The sequence below is a fragment of the Chelonoidis abingdonii genome, chromosome 6 (genome assembly GCF_003597395.2).
Source record: "Chelonoidis abingdonii isolate Lonesome George chromosome 6, CheloAbing_2.0, whole genome shotgun sequence".
Taxonomy (NCBI): Eukaryota; Metazoa; Chordata; order Testudines; family Testudinidae; genus Chelonoidis; species Chelonoidis abingdonii.
The window spans coordinates 132686000-132706494 of NC_133774.1; the positions used below are offsets into that span (position 1 = coordinate 132686000).

General features: G+C 40.7%; 1 protein-coding gene across 6 annotated transcripts in view; it reads left to right on the forward strand.

The window, feature by feature from the left end:
• HOOK3 (hook microtubule tethering protein 3) overlaps positions 1–20495 on the forward strand; it is a 138777-nt gene that overhangs the window by 106827 nt on the left and 11455 nt on the right. For 3 of the 6 annotated variants that reach the window (XM_075067421.1, XM_075067419.1, XM_075067420.1), the window contains exons 17-22: positions 536–570; positions 6133–6215; positions 8792–8892; positions 11709–11813; positions 12090–12161; positions 15509–15645. In XM_075067421.1, coding sequence (XP_074923522.1) covers positions 536–570; positions 6133–6215; positions 8792–8892; positions 11709–11813; positions 12090–12161; positions 15509–15645 — 533 coding nt within the window. Of the gene's footprint in view, positions 1–535; positions 571–6132; positions 6216–8791; positions 8893–11708; positions 11814–12089; positions 12162–15508; positions 16456–20495 lie in introns of those variants that run through there. The other 3 variants (XM_075067423.1, XM_032780303.2, XM_075067422.1) reach the window with 2 other exon arrangements.

Genomic DNA, 20495 nt, shown 5'->3' on the forward strand with positions numbered 1-20495 from the left:
CAGTGCACCGCTCCTGAAATCGATGGTAGCCTTGGACCATGGACACAAGCAATCGATTTTGTGATCGCATTGTGGACGCGCAAAACCGATTTTATAACATCGGTTTCGTAATATCGGTTTAAACTACTTCGAAATAATCGTGCAGTGTAGACGTACCCTTAGTTTCAGATAAAGAAGTTTGGATTAACCTGCAAACATACCAGAGCATGGAGAAAAGAAAACAAATGAAATAGAATTGTTTTTCTAAGAAATTGATCTATTCAGTATTGATCCAATTTCAGATAAATGTTTGTAAAGCATCCTAACTTCAGTATGATCATATAACTGTCAAGGGGAAGGATAATTACTACAGTACTGTAGAGAACTGCTGTAAAGGTTTGATATAAACAGAATGCAGTGAAAATATGGCAGCTTTGGTATAAATGTAAAATTATGTATTTCACTGTAATATAATATTCACTGATATAATTCACTGATATAATCTCAAGTTCCACAATGTTTTAAAATAATTAACACACTTAACTTTCTATTTTAGTCAGTTCTTCTGAAAAAGAAGCTTGAAGAACATCTGTAAGTAATAAAACTTTCCTGTATTTTTTTGTAATAATGAAATAAAAATACTGACTTTCTGTATGTTGGAGAATGTTTAGCCAGTAGCGAGAAGGTCACTCATTAATGATTTGGAAGATATATAAGCAACAGAAGTGTAGACAGCTAAATATACCCAAGGAAGCCATTATTCAAGTATTATTTACATCTTGTAGAGAAAGTCTTTGCCAAAGAAAAATATTTAAGGAAGAATAATGATTTTATGGTGTTAGAAAAGTTTGATTTAAAATTTTGTAAAGCTTAAATCAAGAGGAATAGTTCATGTTGCCCTGAACAAAGCACTTTTATATAAACAGTATTTACTTGTCCACTTTCAAGTATACATTATAGCAGTGGTTCTCAACCAGGGGCACATGTACCCCTGGGGGTATATAGAGGTCTTCTAGGGGGTACATCAATTCATCTAGATATTTGCCTAGTTTTACAACAGACCACATAAAAAACTCTAGCGATGTCAGTACAAACTAAGATTTCATGCAGATGATGACTTGTTTATAATGCTCTATATACTATATACTGAAATATAAGTACAATATTTATATTCCAGTTGATTTATTTTATAATTATATGGTAAAAATGAGAGAGTCAGCAATTTTTCAGTAACTGTGCTGTGACACTTTTGTATTTTTATGTCTGATTTTGTAGTAGTTTTTAAGTGAGGAGAAACTTGCGGGTACACAAGACAAATCAGACTCCTGCCAGGGGTACAGTACTCTGGAAAGGTTGAGAGCCACTGCATTATATAATAAAAGATAAGGTAGGTGAGGTAATAGCTTTTATTGGACCAGCTTGTGTTGGTGGAAGGTTTCAAGCACAGTTCTCTTCTTTATGTGTGGGGAAGGAAGAAGAGTGTCTGGGCTCAATACAAGCTGGGACAGATTTTTTTAGTCGAAGGGGTAATGCATTTGGAAGTGGTCACTTTAAATGAAGTAGGATGAGGGGCTCAGGGCAGAGGAATGAGGGCTGTGGGCTCTGGGGCAGGGCCAGGGATGAGGAATTTGGTGTGCAACCTGCCCCGGAGCTATGGTGTGGGGACAGGACTCCCCACAGCTCTGTCTCCCCATAGCAGCCCCTGGGCTTCGGGGAGGAGAGGCGCCTCTTCGCACTGCAGCAGCTCTGGGACTGGGGCCAAAGGATAGGCACCTCTTCCGGCTGCAGCAGGTCTAGGGCTAGGCTGGGGGAGGGGAAAGGAGAGTGGTGCCTCTTCCCCAGCTGCGGCAGGTCTGGTCTGGGTTGGGGCAAGGAGAGGGACACCTCTTCCCCGGCCATGGCAGTCCAGGACTGGGAGAGAGGCATCTTTCCCCTCCGAAGCCCTGAGCACCAGCACGGCGCTTAATAGGCTGCTCCGCGGCCACACAGCTTACAGGGAACTCTAGCCTCCAGAAACTCCACGTTAACAACCTTCCCCTGAATACCATGGATGTCACCTCCCTATACACCAACAATCCCTCACCATGCCATCATCGCTGCCTGCCTCAAATACAAACAAGATAATGGACAATGCTTGGAAATCCACCCAAAACACATCCATGTCATCGTCACCCACAACAATTCCACATTTAACAATGAAAACTTCAGCCAAACCATGGGAACAGCCACAGGTACTAGAATTGGCTTCCCAATATGCCACACTCTTCATTGGTCACTTCGAGGAGAGAAGTCTGGAAAAATGCACCATGAAACCAGTGATATACCTGTGATACATAGATGATATTTCCATCATCTAGACAGAAGTCCTAAACTCCCTCATAGATTTCCACCACAACTTCAACAACGACCACCCAGCCATCAAACTATCTCTAGAACACTCTCTTGACTTTCTGGACACCACAATTAGTTCAAACAATGGAACTCTATAAATGACCATGTACAAGAAGTTCACTGATCACTACACTTACCTCCACAGATCCAGCAGCCACACAGACATACCAAAAAATCTCTTATCTGCAGCCAGGCACTCATATATCACTGACTTTGCTCTGAAGAAAGAGTCTGGGCTACACACCTAAACACACTATAATCTACTTTCACTAAACAAATACACTCCACCAGAGAAGTAGATCACATAATGGAATGAACCACCCAAATATCCCAAGAGAGTCTGCTTTAGTACAGAAAAAAACACATTGAGTGCACATCCCTAGTTGTCACCTGCCACCCCATACTGGAACCCATACGGGGTATCATCAAACAGTTACAACCCATATTTGATAGGAACTACATCCTGAAAGAAATGTTTCCTGAAACCCTTCTTCTGGCCTTCAAACAACCTCCAGCCTTGTGAAGTTCATCATCAGAAGCAGCTCCCCACAGACCAGGACACACCAACTAACAGCGGCATCAGAACCTGCCAGAAAAACAGATGCAAAACCTGCAGACACACAGTAGGAGAGATATCATGCCCCCCCATAACATAGCTTTCAAGATTCATGGATTCTACGCATGCTTATCAGAACAGATGCATAAAATACCCAGTAAGTATGTGGGTGAAACCAGATCTTGACTATGCACTTGAATGGACTCACACAGGAAATCGTTAAAAAAACAAAAATATCCTAATATCTGTGGGCGTACGCTTTTCACAAAGTGATCACTCCATATCTGATCTTTCAGTACTTGTCCTCAAAGGAAACCTGTACAACACCTTCAAAAGGTGAGCCTCGGAACTTTAAATCAGAACTCTGCTGAACGCCAAAAACCATGAACTTAACAGGGACAGTGATTTTATGGCTCATTACAACAATCTGTAACACAGCACACTGCCTGCTACCCTTCATGCATAACCAATCTAACTCCCAGTTGCCTACTTCATTTCAAGTGACCACCTCCAAAAGTCATTACCCCTTCTGTTTTAACGATCTGTCTCAACTTCTATTTAGCTCAGATACTCTGCTTCCTTCTCCAGAGCAGAAGAAGAGCTCTGTGTAGCTCAAAAGCTTGTACCTTCCACAAACACAAGTTGATCCAATAAAAGATATTACCCTCACCTACCTTGTCTCTCCCATATCCTGGGACCAACAGGGTTACAATGCGACAAACAGAATAAAAGAGAAAATCTTAATGAATGTGATCATTTTGTTTTACCATCTACACACTTGTCTTAATTTTACACTTTTCTGAACTGCAGTTGTTACCTAAAGTTCTTCTTCAAGTGGTGGTCCCTATATGTATTCCATACATATATGCACATGCACACCATGTGCCTGAATCCAGAAGTGTTTCTAGCAGTATCCGTTGACCCGCACATGCATAGTGCGTCCCCTTTTGTTCTCAGCCAAAGCTATAATAAGGCATGCGGGCTGATGTCTCTTCAGTTCCCTCTCACCACCACGTGGCCTGAGTCAGAACATCTGTTCCTTCACTCGATGATACTTCCACAAATAGGACATCCGGTGATGGGACCTCTTTGCCACTCTTGAGAACTTAAAGCTGCCACTTTATTGTTCTAGAGGGGCCATGGGAGAGGACTCACAGGGCGACGCTCTTCTCCTCCCTTGGACAAGTGATCTCCACTACTTCTTTTCCCCCATTCCCCTCCTCCCACAAATGTTATGCAAGATCTACTGGCACCGATCTACCATAATACTCATAGCCCCATTCTGGCCCCATCAGTTTTGGTTCACGGATCTCCTCATACTCTCCACCCACACATCACTCTGCCTCCAAACACTCTTGGATCTCCTCATACAGGATCAGTGCCAGCACCCCGGTCTGGGACCTCTTTGCCTCACGGCCTGGTTTTTGGATGAGGCTCAAGAATAGACAGAGCATACTCCACACCAGTGTGACACATTTTTAACCAAAGTAGGGAGGGCATCCACTAGGGCCTGCTTCCAAGTTAAATGACAACACTTCACCGTATGGGCTCACCGTCATCACCACCCAAGAGTGCGATATCTATACGTATTGTCCTCAACCACCTTCTCGATCTCAAAACATCAGGTCTTGCCCTCAGCTGTTCATGGGTCCACCTGGCAGCGCTCAGTGCCTTTCTCCCCCCCTTACCACTGTCCATTTCATGAAGTGTCTGCTCAGCACCTTCCTGCCAGTAATGAAGACCCCCACCATCGTGGGACCTTAATCTCATTCTCGCTGCCCTCACAAAGCACCCTTCAAGCCTCTGGCAACATGCTCTCTCTCCTACCTCTCCATGAAGGCGACATTCTTAGTTGCCATTACCTTAGCTTACACCGTGTTCCACTAGGATAAATTTTCCTTATGGCTACACCTTGAATTCCTTCCAAAGATAGTTTCAGAGTTCCACCTAAATCAGTGCATCTACCTACCTGTTTTCTGCCCCAGACTACATGTCTCCCATGCAGATAGGTTCCTGCACTCCCTCAATGTCTGCCGTGTAAGTGCTGTTCTGCCTCCACAGGACTTGCTCCTTTCACTCATTGCCAAAACTATTTGTGGCCATTGCCGACCGATCCAAGGTCCAAGCCCTCTCCTCCCAATGAATCTCCAAATGGGTCTTCAGGTGCATCCACGAATTCTAAGTATGATCCAACATACCACTACCAGATGTAGTCACAGCCACTGTACACAAGCACAAGCAGCCACATTGGCCTGCCGTGCAGACGTCTGGTGGCAAGACATCTGTTGTGCATCAACCTGGTGCTCTGTCCACTTTTTCAAGTCCCATTACACCACTGAACAAGCAGTGGCTACGAACACTGCTGTGGGCCAAGCTGTACTACAGACTGCACTTCCCATTGCATCCTCTCACCCACCTCCACATTGATCACTGCTTCCTACTCACCCACATATGGAATATGTGTAGTGACCGTCATTCGAAGAAGAGGAGGAGGTTACTTACCTGTAGCTGAAGGTTCTTTGAGATGTGTGGTCCCTATTTATATTCTAATGCCCGCCCACCATCCCCTCCCACCATCCCCTTTGCTGCAGACTGGCCTGCACAGAGGTAAGAGGGGATACTGGAAAGGTATTGACCCACACAACCTATTATACCCTCGGCTGCAAACACGTGTGGGTCAATGGACACTGCTAGAAATACGTCCGGACTCAGGTGCATGGCGCGCATGCCACCCACGTATGGAATACAAATAGGGACCACACATCTTGAAGAACCTCCAGTTACAGGTAAGTAACCTCCTCATATGATGACCTACTGGCTTACAAGAAGTGTATAGCCTCTCTCTGGGTGTTGTGGGGAGTTAGCCAGTCTTTAATAATATCATAGCTGTCAAAATCATGTATTTCAAGCAGGCTTTGTACAGCTTATTGTAATTTATAAAGTAATTGTAGAATTTTGGACTGAGAATGGAGCTTTCTGATGTTACAACTGTGCATATACAGTAATGTTTTTTCTTCTGTTTTTTAAACAGTTCTATTCTTTGTTCATTGATATCACTCACCATGCCCTAGAGCCTCACAGCCAAATGTCAGCTTTTTTATAATTTCCCAGAATTGTAGAACATGGAATTTTTTTACTGCTTAATTTTCATTTGAGATGGAGAAGAATGTTGGAACAATAATGTATCTTTTCACAATTTGTAACAGGGAGAAGCTGCATGAGGCTAACAATGAAATACAGAGGAAACGAGCTATTATTGAAGATTTGGAACCAAGATTTAACAACAGTTGTGAGTTTTCCTCCATTAGAACACACAGTCTTTACATAAAAAAGCTTGTATGTACAGAGGGTCTTTAATAATTAACAGAGAAAACTGTAAAACATTTTTAAAAAATGAATTGTAAAATTGTAAGTGTTTTAGTGATATAAAATTATAGGGAAGTCTGACAATGGTAAGCAGATATTAATTCTTGCAGAGGAGAACATCAATTTTTACTGACCCAAAAGATACTGCTAATGTTAATGGAGAGGAAGCAGAGGTCATTTTACTAAAAGCTTGATGCCCAGAGGAATGTCACGTTAATACAGTTCTTGATTGGTCATCTTAACCTCAGTTATCCAGAATTGCTGTTATCTGCGATAGGATGATGTCCCTGGTATCTGTTACGTTAAAAATCCCTCCATGCTTATTAGCTCTCCTGCAATGTGTTGATACGTACTACATGTTGCCTCAACATGTGTTCAGATTGTAGACTGAAATGATGATGACAGAGTTGGATAATCAGAAAAATCATTAGAGCAAATCTTTGGACACTAGTTAGTCAATGAGAATGTGACTTTAGCCAAGTAGGCCAGTTTGGGATTTCACAGCCACACATCAAGGCCCACTTGTAAAGGACTCTAAATGGTATGTTGCTTTTTTTAAAAAGGCAAATGTGTACCGCCATTACATTGAGTAGGCTGGAAAAAAATAAGTGCCCCATCATCTTTCAAACAACAATGCCAGCATCTGTCCGAAGGTGCCAGAGAGGCTTTGTTCATGAGAGTCCTGTAAGATCTACAACACTGTTTTGTTCTGTGTTAGTTTGAGTGGGACATGATCCTTAGTTTTTTGTCTTCTATAATATAAAGCATATACCTGAGGGACTCAGATAATTCAAAGACGTGGAATTGACTAGTCAGGCCTTTTTAAGTTGTCACCCTACATAATCCTTAGGCCCAGTGGGTTTGAGGAAGGACACATTGGTAGGGAAAGGGCACACTTACGCATCTGTGGGAATGGGAGGGAAAATAGGCAGTGGGAGTGAGTGGCAAATGACAGTAAGGGGTTGAAGGAGGAAGTGGACATTTTTAAACTGGCTTCCCTTCCCTCCTCCTCCATCATGCAAATGTGCATGCACAAACTCCGAGAAAAGTCAAGCTGCCATTTCAGCAACAACTTTCTCTGATTTTTTCTAGAGTAAAAGCCAATCTGGGAGCTGTTCAATATTACAAATTTAGTATATTCATACAAGAGAATAACTTAGTTCAAAAAGAGTTAAAGTTGAAAATGTTTGTCAGCCCACAAAATAACATTACACTTTATAAAAATTCCACGCCTTAAAATGATAAAAATAAAGAATATGGGGATTCAGCAACTTCCCCACTTACTGAACCTCAATATTAAAGCATCTGACACCTTAAAGGGCCCTGATTTTTAGAGGCCAGGTACTTGGAATTTTTTTCATAAAGATGTCCCAAGTTGAGCACCCAGAATTACTGGCAGCTTTTGAAAATCTTAGCCTACATTTTTATTTGGATAGGTCTAAATGCCATTTATGGAACCTTCTAGAGTTTTTGTATTTTGAGAGTTATCCTACTCTGAAGTGTCACAGTAAAAACTGTGGCTGTAATTAAATTCTTTGGGTTCTTTTAACAGACATGAGTGAAAACAACTGAAAATATCTAGGATTGTTGGGTAGAGTAAGAAGCAAAATTTTTAAAACAGATACAGTCTTTGTGAGTATCCCTTTCTGCCTCTAGTAATGATCAGTAAAGTAGATCTTACTTTGCCCGGTCACATTGTCAATGTTAGGCGAGTGCTTGGAGAGGACATTGCAAGTAAGATAAATGGGAGTGAGTGCCACAACAAAATGCTATTGCAAAACAGATGATCAGGCGTTGTGCCTGAACTGGGATTCTCCAAGAACCAAACACTGATATTGTGCACCATTTGATCAGGGATGACAAAATCAGTCTCTTCAGACAAGTCCTTGGATGAACGATAATCTTTGTAAATGCTGTTGTCTAGCTATCCCCATAAATCAACCCATTAAAGTATCTGTACTATGAAACTGTCCTGCTGGTCCATAAAACTTATTTATAAAATGTTAAAAATAATTATTTGTTTATTTTTGTCACATTTTTGGTGAAATTCTTCAGTGTTACCTTTGGGGAAAGATGTAGATTTCTTTAACATATATTTGGCTTAGGTGAATTATGCTGCCACAATGTTTTGGAACATGTATTGCATTGCTAACCCTCACTTTTATGAATTAACAATGAGTTGGCCAATAGTGGCATTAATGTAGGGCAGTAATTATCCCTTTAATTTTCCATATGCTCAGATACTAATGTTGTCTACAGGGTAATTATTTAACAGATGTATACAGTGGAGTAGAATACACTGTGTCTCCCCCTTCATGTGTTTGAGTTGTTGAACACTGTGTCTGCTGAATTAGTAGAACATTTTGCTATCCTGACTTGTGCTTTCCTTTACTGAAAAAATAAGTACTAGCTATGGGTTTAATTTATATTTAAACAAACAATATTAAAGTGTGTTATTTTTAGTATGACTTTTTAAAATATGTTTCTCCCTACATGAAGCACTCAAAATTGAAGAATTGCAAGAAGCTTTACGGAAAAAAGAGGAAGAAATGAAGCAAATGGAGGAACGATACAAAAAGTATTTGGAAAAGGCCAAGAGTGTAAGTGCATGGTGCTCTGAGCTGAGGTTTATGCTGCTCACCCCCTCTCCCTGGTAATGAAAATAAATAAAACAGATCTAACAATGTTAATCACCACAGGAGAGGAAGGTAATTAGTGGGTTTTGTTGTAGTTTTCAGTTTGATACCTATATGCTACATAGTATTAAGTTTCTCTTCCTGCAGAAGCCTCTACCTCAAATTTATTTTTGTGCAAACCAACTTCTCTCTGCCCCTCTTCATCTATCTGTCTTTTATGCAAACACCAACCCCCACAACTGGAAGCACCATATTCGTTTACACCAGTGGTTTCCCAGACCAGTATTCTGTCCTTGACTGTGACCAGCACCAGGTGGTACCTAGTAAGGTAACAATTATGTGATAACCTGCCACCTGGGGAAAGTTCTTTCCAAGTCTAGTCAGCTAGTGGGTTGGTTTATGTCTGAAGCACAAGGGTTAATTTCCCTTTTTAATGTTTATTATGACAGTTATAACTGAGATGATTTTCTTACTATTCATAGAAATAGCTTATTCTATTAAGCTCTTTCCCTCAGTGAGTTCTATGGGTTAATTATATATGCACAGTCTCAAAAAATAATGCATCAATTTTAATTTCTTTGGTCTCCTCCTCTTCTTGATTTGAGAGGGTAAATAGGGGCACCCAACTGCTATTCTCTGTGCCATTGATTCCTTTAGATCCCTCTTTATTGTGTCACCTTTTATTTATCTCTTCTCAAAACAAAGGATTTTTAGTACAGCCTCATATGCAAGCTGTCCCATGCTTCTAATCACTTCTTTTCCCTTCTCCACACCTTTTCTGTTTTGCTATATCCTTTTCAAGATGGGGTGCCCAAAACTGATATAAAAAAATCGATGTCTTCCTCAAGCCACAGATGGCTCATCAGGCTGATACAGTCTTATAGACATGTCAGTTTCCATAGCCAAAGGTACACAAGGACTGCTGTGGCCTTTTACATCCCTAATCCTATAGATCAGGTACCCATTTTGCAGCTGGGTGAACTGGAGGCAGCCCTTCAGTATGAGATCAAGCGAAACTCGAACCCACAATCTTTGGGTTTGTAATTGAGCACTTTAGTCGCTCAGCCATCACCGCTTGTTAAGGTTAAGGCAATCAGGTTTATAATGGCAGTATGGTATTTTCGCTATTCTTCTCTTTCCTAGTCTGAATACACCCTAACGGTTACATCTTGTTGGTGTTTTTGCATGCCCTGATAGATGTTTTCATTGAGCTTTTCGCGATGATGCCTAGGTTTTTTTCCTAAGTGAGAAGAATTAATTTAGGACCCATCAGTGAGTTTCTAGTCCATGACAGAAGTTTACCTCTCCTCTTTTGTGACTTAATAGTCTCTTGTGAAGGCTTTCAAAGGCTTTTTGAATGTCCAGATAAATTATATTTTTCATTTCTCCTTTATCCGTTATGTTACTGACTCTCTCAAAGCCTTCTAACAAGTTAAAGAGGCAAGCTTTTCACTTTGCATAAAGTGTGCTGATTTGTCCTGTTAATAGCATGTTAATCTAAGAGTTTTATATAACACTAGCTTTAATTATTTTTCAACTAATTTATGCTTTTTGTGGCTTACTGATATTTCCATGATTCTTCCGTAGAGCCTTTTTAAAAAATGGATACAGTGATTATACCTGGAGTAGTGACTAGATTTTATGACTGAGTACACAGTCTCTTAGTAGCTCAGCCACTTCATTATTAATTTCTTTCAGGACTCTTGTGTAAATATCATCTATTAAAGGAGGTTTATTGAAACTTAAATGATTATTTTGTTCCAGCATATTCTATTTACATTTTAGCGTCCGACATCACTTCATCCTCATTACCTGTGCAGAGTTCTGAAATAGGAAGTGAAGTGGCTGTGTACGTACAAGCATATACCCACACACACATTTGCTGTTAAAAAGTTTCCAGCAACTTTCTTGGATGGAATTAGAAATCTACACCACTTGCTGGAGATTCCCTTGCATTAGTTCAATTTTTATAGATGTTCAGATGCTATAGTGGTAGGTGCCACATACGAACCTAGATCGATATCTTCCCATCAAACTTAATGGGGTCTCTTCATCTCGCTGGCACTCCCCTTGGATTCCTGCTAATGGCTGCAGCAGAGTTACCAGGAGAAACTGACAGTGGTGCTCCAAGTCCCTGAGTCATGGTCACCTTCCACCATTTCCTTCCAGTGAGAGGGAGTCTTTGAGTGCAGGGTGGAAAGTTGAGGGAAATATTTCCTGCATGTATCCCTTAGCACTGAGGAGAATGGCTTCAGGGAGGGATGCCCTTCACCCTCACTCTGTGACACTGGAAGTTGGAGGAGAACTAGTTCTCTCTGACTCTCTATTCGTGACTCCAAGACATCAAGCCTTCAAGCTTTCTCTCTCCCACCAGCAGCTTTTTGTTTTGATGGAGTCCCTTAAGAGACAGCAGAGAGCAGATGCTATGGCATCTCTGAAGTGGTTTTCAGTTTAAATCACCCTACATGGTGAAGTCAGGCAGTGTCAGGATGTTCACCACCACTGACTGATGTAGCAGGGTGGATGTGATTGGATGAAAGGACACAGCATCTTAGAATAGTGTGTTCTTCTCACATTGTGTTGTGTTAAGTTTCTTAAAACCGTTCCACATAGTTACAAGTACCTACTTTAAAGGACTTGAATGTTTCTTAAGACCTATCTTGGATGGTTATAATCGCTTGGCGCTTGGTGCCTTTTATGTTATCCAGATGTATTTGGTGAGATCGCTTTGTGGTGTTTACTTGTTTACTTAAATGAACTGTTGTGTTTCCATCTTGCAGGTTATCCGTACTTTAGATCCTAAACAAAACCAGGGCACAGCTCCTGAGATTCAGGCTCTGAAAAATCAACTACAGGAACGGGACCGAATGTTTCATTCATTAGAGGTAACAATCTGCACATTTTCTCTTGATTGTTCTAGGTTTTCCAGATTTTTTCCATGTTTGCTAGATATGCTCTAGGAATTGTTTTAGGGAAGTGCTCGGGCCTGTGTTACACAGGAGGTCAGATTAGATTATCACAATGGTCCCTTTTGGCCTTGGAATCTATGAATCTAGGTGTCTGGGGTTCAAACAATGTCTGTCTAATACATATTATCCATTCTTGTCATACAGCTTTAAATTTATGGTCGTCTTGTTTGTTTTCTCTCCCCTCCACCCCAGAAAGAATATGAGAAAACAAAGACTCAAAGAGAGATGGAGGAGAAATTTATTGTGAGTGCCTGGTACAATATGGTAAGATGCTCCAAACTGTATTAGGGTTACAATTGTCAGTCTTTGGTGTCGTTTGTGTGACATTTATCCTGAGCCCTTTTCATCTAGTTACAGTATAGTTGTTTAAAAAAAACTCTGTCCTGTGCGCACACAGATGAGTGAATTTGTCTCAGTAATTGATAAACAAGTCAACACTAAAAAATATAAATAAATAAACCATGTACCTTTACCTTCTAGCTATGCTTGCCATCATTTGAAGTAGACACACAAAATGCTGAAAGAGATCATGTTGATAACAGAAATCAGGTTAAACATGAGTTCACAATATAAAAGTCAAGCTGATTTTCCTTCCTTGGTTGCTCACAACCTTCAGTGTATTTATTTATACTTCATTAAAATGCTTCTGCTAGAGGCTCTAAGCACTGGTTATCGACTCTTATGGTCCCCTACCATGGCACTTAGCCAAGTTATGCATAATTAGTTTTGTTAATCAGAAATGGTTTCTCCATTTAATCAGTTTCTCCAAACATAGCAGAGAGAACCATATTTGAGAAAACCAAAGGGGAATTTAACCAGAGTATAGTAATGGTGGTTATACAGGTGAAAACAACACTCTCTCCTTCCAAAATATGGAGCTGTCCCCTGAAGTATATAAAAGGAGTGTCTCGGGGAACATGCACAGAGCCAGCGCAAGGCTGATGCACCACTTAACATCTCAAAGTACAGCGTAAAATAGTGCCACGTGCTTTTGCCAGCTCTTTGCATGGGGGTATATTTCACCCTGAGTGAACCAGAGTTATCCATGACAGAGAGCATGGCCCCTTCAGAACCACCCTCTTGATAGATGGAATTTCTGACCCTTGTGATATGTTGATGTTCCAAAATGGAGCTTGAATCCCTCCCAGGTCCCTTCCCTTAAGATGCCTGATGGCCAATATACTCCCTCTCTTATGTTCATTAATAGGAAATTAGAAACAATGCTCCACCACTTCCTAGCTTGATCATTTGAACCTTTGGTATGGGAAAGCAATTTCAGATGACTTTGGATAATTTCTTAATGTTATGCCTACTCACTTAGAAATAAAACATCCGATTAACATTTAATGGGACAATGACCGCTTTAATTTTTTTAAATTGCATCATTTTGTATTTTTCTAGTCCCCGACAGATCAGCTTTTAAATAGTGTGGTCTGGAATAGTTTTGTAAAAACTCCTTTCTACTTCTAAGGATTTTTCTGCTCGCCTGCATTATTCAAAGGCTCTTGTAGAGAGTGACAGCACCAAACATCCTCGAGCCCACTCACTTTCCCATCTTTTCTGTGCACGTGCTTGCGTGCTTCCTCTTCCCTTATTCCTTGACTCATCAGTATCCTATTTGCAGGCCTGGGGAACAATGTGCATGTGAACTCCCCCCAGAGCAGTGCAGCTGACCAGAAAATCAGTGAAAGGGTCTAATCATCAAATGCCCTCAGATTATCAAAGTCAACAAACTAGAGGGGGAAGTCTCAGTCCATTGTAGTGACAGGAATTTTCTCCTCTATGTGACATGAGCTTGAAAACTCTTTGTCATACAAACATTCACAATCCTATGATTAAGGATAAACAAATGAGTTCTCATCTCATGACCATACTTGAATAGCACTTCACACATTCAAAACAATTTCCAATTTTTGAAGGCCAAGACTATAACAGGTTTCAAAAAAGAACTAGGTAAGTTCATGGAGGATAGGTCCATCAATGACTATTAGCCAGGATGGGCAAGTAGGGTGACCAGATGCCCTGATTTTATAGGGACAGTCCCAATTTTGGGGTCTTTTTCTTATTTAGGCTCCTATTACCACCACCACCACCACCACCACCCCTGTTCCAATTTGTCACGCTTGCTGTCTGGTCACCCTATAGGCAGGGATGGTGTCCCCAGCCTCTGTTTGCCAGAAGCTGGGAATGGACGACAGGGGATGGATCACTGGATGATTACCTGTTCTGTTCATTCCCTCTGGGGCACCTGGCATTGGCCACTGTCAGAAGACAGGATGCTGCGCTAGATGGACCTTTGGTCTGACCCAGTATGGCCGTTCTCATGTTCTTAAAAACATCATCCCATTAATCCTCACAAAACCCCTCTGAGGGAGGGAATTACCATTCTCATTTTAGAGTCGGAGACAGAAAGGTGTTGACTTTCCCAAAGTCACACAGCAAGTGAGTGACAGCTGGATGTTGAACCCAGGAATCCCTGATTCCAAATCCTGTACTTAACTGCCAGACCTCCCCTCTCCATTTGTGTTCAGAGTGTTGCCTATTATATCATATATGATGGTTTGTAAATTCCATGTGCTAGAGATATTGTGTGGCATGAGTTTATGAAGGCCTGTATGTAGTCACAGTAGCATGGAAATAACAATGCTCTTTTTCCTGGTCCACTCACAAGTTTTTCTTCCTCTTTTTTTCCTCTGAAATGACCAAGTCCCTTTAAGCCTCCTTGTTTCTCAGCCTTTGTCTACACTTTAAAGTTTCTGACATAGCTTTGCCTGTCCTGTTGGGAGGGTGCAAAAGTCAGATTACTAACCAGCATAACTGTGCTAGCAAAAGACCTAGCGGAGATGCAGTTAGACCAGCAAAAAAGTGCTTTTGCTGATACGGTTTATTTTGTTTAGGGACTGGTATAAAGCATACTGGCAAAAGAACTCTTCGGCTGGTATGAGCTGAGTCTGCCCTGGGATGGTTTGCTGGTACAGACAAGGCCCAAGTGGGAATGCTGCTAGTTCAGCTGGTCCAGACGGGTGGCTATAGCTTCAGCTGCTTCTTCCTTCCAGGTTAGGTCTCTGTTCTTCTCCACTGCCAGGACAGTGTTTCTGTCTTCTGCTTCTCTCAGCTCCTGCTGTCAGGAATTTTAATTTTTCATCTCTCCCAGTCAGTCAGCAGTCAGGAGACAGCATGGCCAAAAAACATATTTTGTGTTTTCTCTCAGAACAAATTCCTACCTTTTATAATATGCTGATATTTACATGTGAGAAATGCATTTCTAAAAGTTGAGAGCTGCACCTTAATTTTATTTGAAAATAACTTAAAAAAACAAGAAGAGTTACCAGGCAATGTATGGTTGCATGCAGAAAAGCATGCTCAAGTGTGGGAGGGCATAACTTACTATCCTTGAAACCTTTTTGCATGATTACTACAAACTTTGAAAGTAAAGCAGCCTTTTTACACGTGCAAAAATACAGATTGTTCCACACAGTTCTCTGGCAAAATGTCAAAGACCCAAAGAGGTTAGATGGTGCTGATAACGCAAAGGAAAGCCAAGTGGTAAATGGACAAGATGTTGAGTAGTATGCACTAGTATTCACTAATGAGATTGTCTTTATTCATAGGGAATGACTCTGCATAAAAAAGCAGCAGAAGATAGACTGGCTAGTACAGGCTCCGGACAGTCCTTCCTGGCTAGACAAAGGCAAGCCACCAACACAAGGAGATCTTACCCTGGTCATGTCCAACCAGCTACAGCAAGGTAGAGAAGCCTGGCCTTTAGAAAGGAATCAACCCTGTGATCCAGGCATACTTTGTTCTACGTGACGTTTCAGGAAATGCAACTAGCATCCTTTCTCTGTCTTTATTCCTTGTTACCACTGTTATTTCTCATTTCAGGAAGGGGATTTCTCATTGTTTTAATGCCATTCATTCTTATTTTTTTTGGAGTCGTCGTCTTTCTCTCTCTTTAAATGTGCCAAAATTTTGAAAACATCAAGAGGAGTGCTGTGTTATAATGGAGTTATTTAAATTTGTATGAAGTTATCATCTCTTACCTAATGTCTGACATAGACTATGTAGCAAAGATAAATTTTCTGTCACAAATGGTATACATGTACCTATGTGTGTTACTATCCTTTATAACTCTTTTCATTGAAAGGGAATTAGTCTCCTTTTTACTATGTAGTAATCAGTGTTTAACATTGCTGAAAATCCTTTCTAGGAAATGCAAAATTGCTGCATAAAATTGTTATAAAACATGTTTCTTGGGGATGGGGGGGAACACCGCCACCGTAGACAAGTGGTAAATGGAAAGTCAGGTGTCACAGGATGTAGCATGTTTACAGAAGAGAAATGAGTGTCTCCTTTCATGTGAAGAGGTTGCTCCTGTTCTTGGCATTTGGCATTCAATAGGGAAGTAGGGTGATTTGGAGACCATTCTTTTTCTCTTAAAAGGTTTCAGATCTGCTTTTATTTCTCCACTGGTATCGTCTATTGTTTGCTGCCACAGGTGAAATGTTTCAGATTGTTCTCCCCACTCTGGTTGTTTGAGTATGTCCAAAAAGAAAAATCAAGAAATATTTGGAGTGCTTTAATGTGCTACAGCATCACTGATTTAAAAGAAGGCCTTTATTTTAAAGCCTTGTAATGATGGACTAACCATACAGCAAGGATCAAGGCCCAACTGAATATTGTTGAGGTTAATGTATGCAAATTGTCATCCACTACTGAAAGACTTATTTTAATATGCTAATTAGGAGGATGATTATATCAATTGCCTTACTAATGGTAGCCGTGCCCTTAGGCAAGTTCGTTGCTGACTTTATTGAAAACTGGCTGTTTGTAGTCTAATCCTTTTAACACATACCTGTCCATTTATATGTAGCATCTTTGCTGCATCTTCACTTTGATTGGTAAGACAAGTGAGTGGTTCTTATTGCTGATATTAATTTAGGACAGATCCTCCAACAAAGTGCTGAGCATTCTGAATGCCCTAAACTCCCAGTAACTTCTTGAAGAGTTGAAGATGCTCAACACCTAGCACCTCATAAGGATCAGTCTTTATCGATTTAGCAGCTTCGTGTGTGTGTGTGTTTTGTGACATCACCTTCAACATAAATCTTGCTCATAATATGGTGTGCATACAATCTAGTTTCTAAGTTTTAAATTTTGTAAAATTATTTTAATCTCTTGCCCAATGCAGGACTTTCCTTCCTATAACTCCCTTCAAAAGTAGCTCACGTTGGCTTTTTTAAGCATCCCAAGGTATATTTTAATCTAACGTTTTGGGTTAAAATGGTCAAAGGACCCTGAAGGACCAGTACACCTGGATTCAAAAACAGTGACATTTGTAAGTGCTGTTTTATTCCAGAGCACATCCAAGTGTTCATACCTAATCCATGTTAAAAATGGTCATTAAATATGTTGAAAGCATTTATCTTGACCCTGATTGTCCCAGCATTTATCTCACCCTGAAGTCCATGAGCAAAATGCATTTGTCTTTTATTCCAAAGACACAGAAATAACTGTTTAGTAGTGTTATATGTAGAGTAGTGATTAAAAAGACTTCATAGCTGTTGTCTGCCCTCTGTACTGTGCCTAAAATTAGTTTAGGTAAGAAAAATATCTCCTGTGGTATATATAAAGCTAACAATGTAAAGGCAGTTCAGGCATAAACTGATGTTTGCCTTCCTGTATTTTATTGAGAAACAAAATGCTAAAGCGACAAGCTTTATAAGCACCATCTAGCAATATGATTATTCAGACACGTCTTTTGTGGAGTTCAGACTGGTCACTTTAGGAACTTTTCTTGTGTGTACTGTGTGTGTAAGGGAGCAAGACTTAGTCTCCTTGAATAAGTATATGCAGCATTTTTCAGCCCCTAGGAAGGAACCCAAGAATATTTAAGGCTTTATTTTTATTTTTGTCTGTCAGGCTCTTCCTTTGCATCACCATCTGCCAAAATCTACTTGTGAATGAAGGGGATTCCCAAATTGTAATGGGGAGGCTCTATCTCCAAGTTACTAAGTCGGTTTAAGATTACTGTTAATTAGATGGGTATCCGGAAGAAACTCTGATACAATTTCCATCCTAAAATTAGACAACTTGCTTTTTTTTTCTCTCTCTCTCTCTTTTCTGGCTCTTTCTCTCCCTCTTTGCTGCCATTGGGTTTTTGTCTCACGTTCCTCAGGTCTCCTTTTTTTGGAGCCCACTCTCTTTTTATTTTGGCCTTTTCTCTTCCTTTCCCCCAAGATCAGACACTATCTGAGGTGCCTCCCTCAGTTCTGTCTGAGTGAAAGCTGTACTCTCCTGTTGAGTTGTATGCTGCGTTTACAGAGGACACTGTGTAGATAGAAACAGCAGAGACAAACCCTGAGTCTATATTTTGCTGCTGTTGTGGATAATTACAAGTTTATATGAAAACTGCCACCACTATTTCTAACACCATAAATTGGTACTAAATAGAGTCTACATACCATGCTGCCCTGCTCACCTGAAAACGTTACATCCCTGATGGCAGAACTAATTTGCATTCCTGCAAAAGGTGAACAGCCCTTCTTGGCAGCAGCATTTTTAGCTGGTTATGACAGAAGAGCTGAGCAGTCCATACGAGCCCTTTCTGGGGTTCCTAACAACTGTGGCAATGTCAGGCAGGCACCTTTTTTCTGTGAGCTTTGTATTAAATAAAATAAAAGCAAATGGTGTAATGCACAAGCAAGTCCACAGGATTCCAGACTGAGACTACTACTTTACATGCTGTCAAGGGGTTGAAACTTAACTTCTTTTGTATTCAAGGGCATGTGTGGATTCAAGCTTGTAAAGTGCCATGCATGTGATACTAGATACATAATAAAGAAGAATATTAACAGTCCAATTTTTTCCTAAGAATACTTAGCACTTGTGTAATGCTTTACATTTTTCAAAGTGCTATATAAACAGAAACAAGCTGATTGTAAAGTTAACTTTTAGCTGAAGTGTAGCACAAAAGAGAAGTCTCATATAGAAATACACATTTGTAAACATTTTAAAATGAAAATAACACAAATAGGAATTTGCCAATTATTTTTTCATTGTATCCTTCTTGATATTTAGCAGATGAGAATCCTTTGCAATTCTAGTGTCAGCAGTAAATGACTAAAATAATTTCTACATTCACTTCAACAAAAATTACTAATGGTTTTCTAGTCCAACGGATTCCATTAGAATATCAGGGTTAGGAGGGACCTTAGGAGATCATCTAGTTTAACCCTCTGCTCAAAGAGGGACCAATCCCCAACTAAATCCTTCTTGATATTTAGCAGATGAGAATCCTTTGCAATTCTAGTGTCAGCAGTAAATGACTAAAATAATTTCTACATTCACTTCAACAAAAATTACTAATGGTTTTCTAGTCCAACGGATTCCATTAGAATATCAGGGTTAGGAGGGACCTTAGGAGATCATCTAGTTTAACCCCCTGCTCAAAGAGGGACCAATCCCCAACTAAATCCCCAAATGACCCCCCAAGGATTGAACTCTCAACCGTGGGTTTAGCAGGTCAATGCTCAAACCAGTGACCTATCATTAGCAGCTTTACATTCTTTTGTGTATCAAAGGGTGAATTTTTAAAATCGGCCACGTCTAGACTACGCGCCGTATCGGCGCGTTAAAATCGATTGCTCGGGGATCGATATATCGCGTCTGATCTAGACGGGATATATCGATCCCTGAGCGCGCTTATATCGATTCCGGAACTCCACCAACCCCAACGGAGTTCCGGAATCGACATGGCGAGCCGCGGACATCGATCCCGCGCGGTGAAGACGGGTGAGTAAATCGATTTTAGATATTCGATTTCAGCTACGCTATTCTCGTAGCTGAAATTGCGTATCTAAAATCAATTTTCGCGCGTAGTGTAGAGCTGGCCTGAGATGCATTCAAATGATTTCCGCATTTCCAATATTAGTCTACATCAGGTTGTACACTTGGCAGCTTCCTGCTTGATTTGTAATGGTTCTTTTTTAATGGCTTTGATGCTTTGGCATAGATGTAGTAGTTAGATTATACTTTCTCACCACTCCCTTTAGACAGTGACTGAGGAAGAATACTCTGAATGTGTCTTTCCAATTTTTCACTTTCTATGAAACACACTTAAAACAGCACCTGGATCTGATGCCTTTGATTGAGCATTTTCTCTTTACTTTTACTCTTGGAGAGGATTGGGAGGAAAATCTTCTTTGCACTCATAGGTCCAAATACTTAAATCTGACTGCAAATAGGTTTGCATGGGTGTAAATTGAATTGAATTTTGCCTTTTATGTTTTACAATAAGTCTTTCATTAAAATAATTAAGTATCCCCAAAATTATTATATATGAGGACTTAGGCAGTGACATACCTATGGTGTCATCTACAGCAGTGGTTCTCAACCAGGGATCCAGGGCCCCTTGAGCCACCAAGCAGGGCCAGCATTAGACTCACTGGGGCCTAGGGTAGAAAGTCCTGCTCACCTAAGACCAGGGCCCTGAGCGCTGCCACCCAGGGCTGAAGCCTGAGCAATGTAGTTTCGTGGGAAACCCTGTGGCATGGGGCCCCAGGCAATTGCCCTGCTCACCCCCTAATTCCAAACCTG